Source organism: Falco peregrinus, chromosome 4, assembly GCF_023634155.1.
Source record: "Falco peregrinus isolate bFalPer1 chromosome 4, bFalPer1.pri, whole genome shotgun sequence".
Taxonomy (NCBI): domain Eukaryota; kingdom Metazoa; phylum Chordata; class Aves; order Falconiformes; family Falconidae; genus Falco; species Falco peregrinus.
In genome coordinates, this window is record NC_073724.1 from 110,225,516 (window position 1) to 110,234,154 (window position 8,639).

An 8,639-nucleotide genomic window follows, 5' to 3' on the forward strand; every position below is an offset into this window, starting at 1 on the left:
CAGCAGTGAAATGATAACACACTTGCTTTGAGTATCAGCACGCTGTTCCTTCCATCAGTCAGTGGTAAATCTTCTTTTACTCAGTTTATTTTGATGATTATTGTGGGTTTAGTTCAGTCAACTTTAAACAGACAAATTCTTAGCCCTATCTTCTGCGTTAGCCTTGAGCCTGGAACCTGGAGAAATACAGATTATTTTCATACCATTGCATATCAAACAAAATACAACATTCCTCCTCCTTTAAGCCAAACTAGTATTACCCCTCACATCAGTGCTCCATTGCTCTCATCAGCACTAATTCCTACCTTCTTAATCTCTGCTCCCCAGAAAAATAAGATTGGATATCTTCTGAGGAAGGGGGAAAACTGAATAATTGCCAGTAGTCCTCCGAAGACAGAGGCTCTCCATCCAGTTCTCAAGACTTTGGGTTTATGGCTCTGTTTCATACTGCATCTTTCCTTGCAAAGCACAGCAAACTAATACTTAGCAGTTTCTTTACAAGGCGGCACTATTTTCTCTGATTTTTTTTTCTTTTTTTTTTTTTCTGATTGTGGACTTGATCTAAGAATATTAACATCACGCCATTAATCCTCTCTATGCTCTAAATTAAGTGACAGAAAATGGCTTTAAATATACCAGGCTTAGTATCTTTGAGCGTGTTTTTTATGTTAACTTTAGCTACTGGAATCTGGGCTTCTTGGAAGAGCAAGAAGGACCAACAGAACAGAAACGCAACTGAAATGGCCATAGTTGGAGGCAGGAATATAAATGTTTTCATTGGATTGTTTACTGCAACAGGTAAGTTTTCTTAAAAGGCTTTTTAAAATTCTCCTTAAAACACATGCATTACATAGATCTGGGGGACTTTGCTTTCAAAGCAAGTGAACTCCTTTAATGTGAGGGCAGATTTTACCTAAGTGTGGCTTTAAAGGAGTATGGTTTCATGAATCATTTTGGGATGGATTCTTACAAACCTCTTCACACTGAGCAGAACCTAATGTTTATGTAGATTCTTTTAAATTAAAGAGATTAATTTAAGAGTTTAGTTAAGAGTTAAAGAGTTTAATTTAAGAGTGACTGAAGAATACGACATTTCATTAAGAAGCACTGTGGTCTTAATCTTGAAACAGCTTCTGTTATCCAGCATAACAGAAGAATTTTACTCCTGGAACAATCCAGTTCTGTGTGGACCAAGTTGCTACTCATGGTGAGCATTGGGCTCTCTCCTACAAAGAAAATGTTTCCCCACTGGCTTCTACCCTCTGCCTCCCTTTCCTCTCCCTGCTGCCTGGCATCATCTGAAATTTACTTCCCCGACCCATTTTTTGTGAAAGCTTCCCCAGGTGGTACTTGCCTGGCTAAGACACTTAAGCCCATGTTGTAGATTTGTATTCTGACAGCAGTGTCTGCTTGCCTTTTTTTTTTCTGAATGCCTATTTTCTTTGACTGTGGAAGTGATGCTTATGGAAGATGATCTATCAGTCACGGCAGAATAACAAAGGCAATGCTGTTTGCTCTAGCAAAATTCTTCCACTGAGAAAAATGGAATTAAATATTAGTATATTTCAAATTGCATCTAAATGTTTAAACGTTAAGCTTTTCCATGCATACATAGATATTCTTTCTTGAACCTGGGAAATTCTCTAGCGTGAGATCCTCTTACCTACCCTCAGCAGCACATCTCACTATGGGAGAAAACTGTAAAGAAACTAGAAGTGTGATTAAATAATTGTATGAGAAAAAGGTTTACAAATACTGCTTGAGAATATGTATTGCAATTCTTACTTTTTCATCTTCCACATTTACAGCTACCTGGGTCGGAGGAGCATATATCAATGGCACAGCTGAAATTGTCTACCTGCCTTCAAAAGGATTATTGTGGGTCCAGGCACCTGTGGGATTTGCCTTGTCCCTTGTTATTGGTAAATAATTCATGTAATCAGGACACATAAGATTAAAAAATAATTATATGAGTATATTAAGATGCATAACAGAGTACAGAGTACATTTTAAAGGTGATTTTGTTCCTTCAGTCTCCCATGGATCTAGAATAAGCATTTATAATGCTATCCTCTAAACTGAAACATAAGAAATTGGGGTAGCTTGGAGCTAGTATAGAGTTTTGCCTGCTTGGAGAAATTTATAGGACAAAAATCTTATCTGAGAATTTTAGAAGCATGTGGCTATGTGAATACTGGTTTTTTATCATGCGTCTTATTCCCAGACTATTGAGAGTATCATTTTAACTTTTTCTTCAAAATTTTTGTGTGATGAAATAATACTACCTTGAGATTTCCACTAAAATCCTTTCTTCTGAGTAGTCTCAGGATGAATTTGTAGTGCATCCAGTTTGTCCCACTTTACAGCTGGTCACTATTTTGTGGAAAGTGAGCTAAGTTTGCAGTGTCCCATACCTAAATTGCCATTTCTAACTCCAGGAATTACTGGACTTACGTTGAGGTTCAGCTTTCTTGCCAAGACCAAAGTTTCTTCCAGTCCACACCAAGTTATACCATAACTGTTGAGGGACGCAGAACGATTAAAGCAAGGAGACCTGTGCAGACCTTGCACAGGAATTTCTAAAAGAACAATAACCTTTATTCTCAAGTCAGAGGAAAGAGTCCAACTGACGTGAATATGAATCAGGCTTGGAAATATACTGCCAGCATTTCTTACGTGAGTAATTCTTACTAATGAAATTGAGAAATTGCAGGTCTGATCCTGCAATCTTTACTCAGGTCAGTAGTGCCCAGGCAAGCAGTCCTGTTGGCTTCAGGGTTAGGCACAATACATGTTCTTTGGTTTTAATGAGACAGCTGTACGTCTGAAGTCTAATATTTAGATGAAGGCGGGTGGGACTCAGCTCAACGCACAGATTAAAACAATATCGTTCTGGGAAGAGGCAATGAAGCCACTAAAATGAAAATGTAACCAGAAAAGGAAAGTATATCAACATGTTGCATCACACGGTCAAGGACAGAAGTTCATCTCTTTTTTTTAGCCAAATATGAGTCTTCAATGCCTCACTCTGCCTACTGACATTTTCCACAGGAATCATTTCAGAAAACTTTGTGTGGCAGGTTGGTAGGTTACTGGAGATGGAGAGAAGACTATATGTGGGTGTCCTCTAAGCTCAGTTCCTTTTACAGTTGCACAGGTATCTTATGCCATTTGGGGTGCCCTAGGGGGGTCCTACCTGGCCTCTAGTAGCAGTTCTGGAAAGATATAGGTCTGCCAAAAGTGGAGGGTCATATCTGTCAGTGGTAAGGAGTTGTCTTTTATAATCTGACACCTCTCAGACTGATGAAACCCCACATTTAGGCAAGTGAATTGAGGCTCCGGTGTCTGTCTGTCTGCACCATTCTCTAGGGTCCATTATGTACAAATTCCACACTCCCTGTACAGGCCTGATACGCAAATACCATAGTATTCTTACATTTCTTTCCTGGAATATAATAAATGAAAAATTCTACCAAAATGTCATCACTTCTGATAGGTGGTTTCTTCTTTGTAAATCCAATGAGATCCAAGAATTACGTGACAGTGATGGATCCCCTTCAAGAAACTTATGGAAACATGATGGGAAGCTTACTCTTCATTCCACCCCTGCTAGGAGAGGTGTTCTGGTTTGCAGCTATCCTGGCATCCCTGGGTAAATACTTCTTTTGCTGTTATATTTGTTAAAGGTCATGTGGCACAGCTATCAGACTAAAATACATATTTGGGAATTGTGTTGGACTAAGCTGTGGGAAATTGTGCTTCATGTCTCCTTTTGTGAGAGGAACACAAGTGTTTCTTATTTTTGGAAAATATGGTTTTAGGTTTAAAACAAATGACGGTAGTATATATTCATGGTACTGTAATAGGGAGGTCTGGCAATAGGAGTTAGCACCTTCCGCTTGCCTGTGGGACAGCAGGTGTAAAAAGGCAAAGTGCCTTGGGAAAGGCCACGCAGCAAGGTAGCAGCAAGAGCAGAAAGTGAACATGGGCTCTCCTGAGTCCTTGCTCTGCCTGCTCTCTGTGGAACGTGTGCTTCTCATACAGTGTGGTGTGCTGGCATTGAGGGAGTCACATATCCTTATTTATTCTGTATTCTGCACGTGTGGAATCTGTCTTAAAATACCTGACTGCTGTCTTTACCTGCAGGAGCAACAATGAGGGTCATCTTGGATATTGGGGGCTCTTTGGCTATCATCATCTCAGCATGCATTGTCATACTCTACACTCTGCTGGGAGGCCTCTACTCTGTTGCATACACAGATGTCATCCAGCTGGTTTTCATTACCCTCAGCCTGGCAAGTCCTGTGCATTTCTTTGTTACCAGTTTCCTAACTAAGGGAAAAAATCCTGCTCTTCTTTTCAGTATGTCTCAGACCAAAAGTAACTCCACCAATACTGGCCCTTGCCCTAGAGTTCCTCTTCAGAAGAGGTCTCCTGAACTCTCGTACAGTCCTTAGGCATTTCAGACAGTGCTCACACCAGCTATTGGCCTTTCTGGGTGAATGCAGCTGCTCACAGATAAGGTCTGCAGAACCTGTCCAGAACAATCTTGGCTGGAAAGGCGAGAGATCTGTCTACTGAGGGCACCAATTGACCTGAATCACAGGCTCGTGTTCTTCATGATGCCATGAACCAGAAACATAGATTTAGAGTAAGAAAGGGGGAGAAAGGAAGATTCAGTCTGTGTTTAATCTTATTTAACTCTGTGTTCTACATCTACCTTAATTTCAGTATCTGAATAGATTGTCCAAGAACAAGGACTCTGGGGAAATGGTGAACTATTTCTATTTCTATTTCTATCCTAGTGGGTCTGTATCCCCTTTGCCCTGGTCAACTCTGCAACGGAAAGTATTTATTACACTGCCACTCATCAAACTTACCAAGACCCTTGGATTGGGAAGATAGAAAAGCAGTATCTTGGAAGGTGGCTGGATGACTTCTTCTATCTGGTATGGAGTATTTCGTGGACAGATGGTTTGGAGAAGGGATTGTGCGGGGACTTTCTGTCTGGAAAACTTGTGGGTTCTTCCAGCCAGGAGCCCCATGTTGCCCAGTTGGCAGGGGCAGGATGATGTTTAAAACCTTCTCTCAGCCACCCCACAGCACTCTGAGTGGACTGAGGAGATCCAGAGCTCAGCTGTAGGAAGGAAAGAAGCACGAGGGACACTCCACCCTTTGCCCATGTGAATAAATGTACCTCTTCAGTGAGACCATCCAGGCACTTAGTTCCTGGCACCTAACTGAGGCATTTCCTACCTTTTGAGAGGTTGATCTTACAGCCTCAATAGTGTGCTTTTAACATAATTTTGTAAAATTCCCTCTATTAAAAAAAATAATATTAGAAGCCTGAGCTTGTTTGGTAAGGACAGAATCTTCTGATTTTATCTGATGAAATTTGTCTGCTAAGAAAGTGAAAAAGGTGGTTTTATTTTTAATTTTAGATTATGCTCTAACTAAGTTTGGGTAAATTTTTTTACAAAAGTTGCATTCCTGAAAAACTTCTCTTTTCCTTCCTCTGTGCCTGTTTTACTATGCCTGCAACCTATTTTTTAGCTTTCTCAGCCTGCCAAACCATTAACTTCTTTTGATAAAAATTTCACAGCCATCACAATAACAACAAAGGAAAAGGACACCCTCAACCATAAGAAATATCATCCTCAATAGTTAAAGCTGGGTAACATTTATGCATTTGAAGTAAGAGTTTTATAACAGTAAAGATTATCATCCATCTGAATGGACGGAAGATGCCCTACAGCAGCCTGGTGGGTACCACTGGTAACATCTGAATGTTTCAGGTACTTGGGAGCATCCCATGGCAAACTTACTTCCAAAGAGTGCTCTCCACTGCCTCACCAGGACAGGCAAGGCTCATCTCCTACCTCTCTGGACTTGGGTGTTTTTCAATGGCCATCCCCTCTGTGCTCGTTGGTGCAGTTGCAGCATCAACAGGTAAAACTAATTGCTTTAAAATTATAAAATTAAAAAAAAATAGTCTCAGAATAATGAACATCTTTTTGTCAAAGGTGAATAAAATGGGAACCAACAAAGTCCTGATTTAGACTCCAAATTACCTAGTTCTGTGTACCTAAAATGTAGCCCTGGCCACCAAGCTAGGTAGTCTGTACAAGAAATGTGGAGCCCTCTGAGATTCAGTGCACAACTACTTAGAGACCTTTAAACAGTCCCAAGACCTGTTTAAACCTATTTCATTACCACGAATTGGCTTTTCATTGACCTTGTGTTGAGGAAAGATGAAGGCAGACACTGTAAAACCCTGTATAATCCTATTTTCCAAGAAGTGCTTCTGTTAATGCCTTCTGCATGTAAGATCCAGCAATATTACTACAGATTGCTAAGGTTCTGAAGAAAATCTGCCTGAAGGAATGAAGAGGGTCAGTCCTGTAAACTCACAGCCCCCACCCAGGGGATCAGTCCTGTCTTAGCTGTGAGCAAGGATTAAAGAGCAGCCAGAGCACCAACCATTTAAAGAAATGAGTTGAACTCATTAATTCATCTGTCATGAGGGGCACCAGAGCAAAACTACCTTCTCCTCACAAGCAGGGTCTAGAAGGTTGACCTTTATCTGGAAACACATGAAGCACAGCTATTTCTGTAGATGCTACGGGGGAAAAGGAGATCTTTGACCTAGTGAAAGCTGCAGCATGCTAAGGGGAATCACCAGAGATCATAAGAGAATCCAAAAAGTTAATCCAAGTCCTAAAATACCATGTGAGTCTCAGACCTTAGCCCTGCTGTGACTGGTCCTTGAGGAAAGGCAGCTTCAAAGACAGCAGAAATGTCAATGAAGGATTTGTTGTGACTTTTTCTTGCTCTGTTTTAAAGACTGGAATCAGACAAGCTATGGTCTTCCGAGTCCACACGAGAGAGGCGAATCAGCGATGATACTGCCACTTGTTTTATACTACCTCTGCCCAGCATACATCTCCATCGTTGGTTTGGGAGCCATCGCTGCTGCCTCAATGTCATCTGCAGATTCAGCTCTTCTCTCTGCTGGCTCCATGTTTGCTCACAATATCTACAGGAAAATCCTAAGGAAAAAGGTACTTGGTTACCGCATTCAGTAGTTTTGGTGTCAGGAAAGACTCTTTTGCTTTAGATCTAGTCTGCATGGTCTGCAATTAGAGCTGTTTCCCCTTTAGCTGCTGAACTGAGTTCTGGAGCCAGAGCTTCTAACATAGGTCAAGGGTGTTCATATCCTTGGTCGGGATGCAAATACCCACACTGGTGAGCTTTGCTCTCTATAAAATGACTGGTATAGCTTTTGAACTAGGATACTGGTGGAAACAGTATTAAACCGTGACCCTTAAAATTACAGAGGGAAGCTCCATCTCCAGGGGTGCCTGCCTTGGGCAGCTGCTGGTGGCAAGCACTGCCTGAAAGCAGCAAGGGCTCGGTGAGAATCAGCCCAGGGCAGGGCAGTACTGGTCACCCCGCCGGTAAATGACATGTCTGTAATGTTAGAATCTCTGTTTTACAGGCTACGGAGACAGAGGTCTTATGGGCCATGAGGACCTCCATGCTGCTGTTTGGGGCAGGGGCTGCCGGTCTGGCTTTTTACTCCAGCTCTGTCTATGACCTCTGGTTCCTCAGCGGGGAGCTGGTGTATGCCCTGCTCTTCCCCCAGCTCTGCTGTGCCCTCTTTGCTCCCAGCACCAACACCTACGGCTCAGCTGCCGGCTTCTTTGTTGGGCTCCTTCTGAGGCTGCTGGCAGGGGAGCCTGCCCTGAGCATCCCTCCTGTCATCTGCTACCCAGCCTGCTCCCTGGTGAATGGGACCTACAGTCAGATCTTCCCCTTTAAAACATTCATCATGCTTCTTACCTTGGGGATAATCATTGCTGTTTCGTACCTGGCTGCAGTTTTGTTTCAGAGAAACCTCCTTCCCAGCAGGTGGGATGTTTTTAATATCATGGGGGGAACCAGTACCCTCATCCCCCTGCAGCAGATGGAGAAACAGATGGGTTTGCCAACAGTTGCACTAGAAGAGAATCGTGATTAAATGTGGGCCCTCATTTGAAAGGTCACGGTGCGTTTAGCAGTTAGAGTATGGCACAAAAGGCATCGCTCTTCCCTTTGCTTTCTCCAGTAATGAATTATTTCAAGTCCTTGCAGAGTAATAAAGATGCACTCTGTTCATCCAAGGAGAATACGTGAGCTCAGAGTCTGCAGTGATTAAAGGTGTGTGGTGATGGAGCACGATCTTGTGGTAGTGACCACGGGGCATCTCAGGCCCCAACAGTGTTTGCTTCGGGCTGCCCCTGGTACCCCACTGGAAAGCAAAACTACAAATCATGCTCCAACACTTATGGCATTCTCAAGTCACATACTTTTCTCACCACAAAGGAGACAAATTCATGTTTAATTGATCAGGTATTCTTGATTTTAAAAAAAATAGGTGAGCAAACCTGTTCCCATTACAACAGCTAGAGCTTTAGCATAACCACCCCTGGGGAGCGCATCAGACTCACAAAACCACAGATCACTGAATGCAGTGCAACCACCACAGCAATCCAGCAGGAATATCAGTTCTGCACCATTCCTTGTATGCTTTACAAAGCTTTCCTTGATACCACAAAAACTTTTGCATATGCCTCTCCCCAGCCGCAGTCTCAGGTCAC

The 8,639-nt window shown here is 42.3% G+C and overlaps 1 protein-coding gene across 1 annotated transcript; it reads left to right on the forward strand.

Annotated features, from left to right (window-relative positions):
• The first annotated feature begins 620 nt into the window (after positions 1–620).
• On the forward strand, positions 621–8,140 carry LOC101911199 (high affinity choline transporter 1-like). The gene is made up of 8 exons (XM_005230563.3): positions 621–798; positions 1,809–1,922; positions 3,497–3,652; positions 4,147–4,295; positions 4,806–4,949; positions 5,796–5,949; positions 6,844–7,061; positions 7,499–8,140. Exons 1-8 carry the CDS (start codon positions 621–623, stop codon positions 8,018–8,020), a joined length of 1,635 nt encoding a protein of 544 aa, XP_005230620.1. The 3' UTR covers positions 8,021–8,140.
• The last annotated feature ends 499 nt before the right edge of the window (positions 8,141–8,639 follow it).

Bases quoted from the DNA above. Each gene is read 5' to 3' on its own strand.
- LOC101911199 (XM_005230563.3), top strand. From the start codon at position 621: ATGGCTTTAAATATACCAGGCTTAGTATCTTTGAGCGTGTTTTTTATG. The intron at 3,653-4,146 runs GTAAATACTTCT...CTTTACCTGCAG, and splicing joins AGCTATCCTGGCATCCCTGG to GAGCAACAATGAGGGTCATC. The intron at 4,950-5,795 runs GTATGGAGTATT...TGAATGTTTCAG, and splicing joins TGGATGACTTCTTCTATCTG to GTACTTGGGAGCATCCCATG.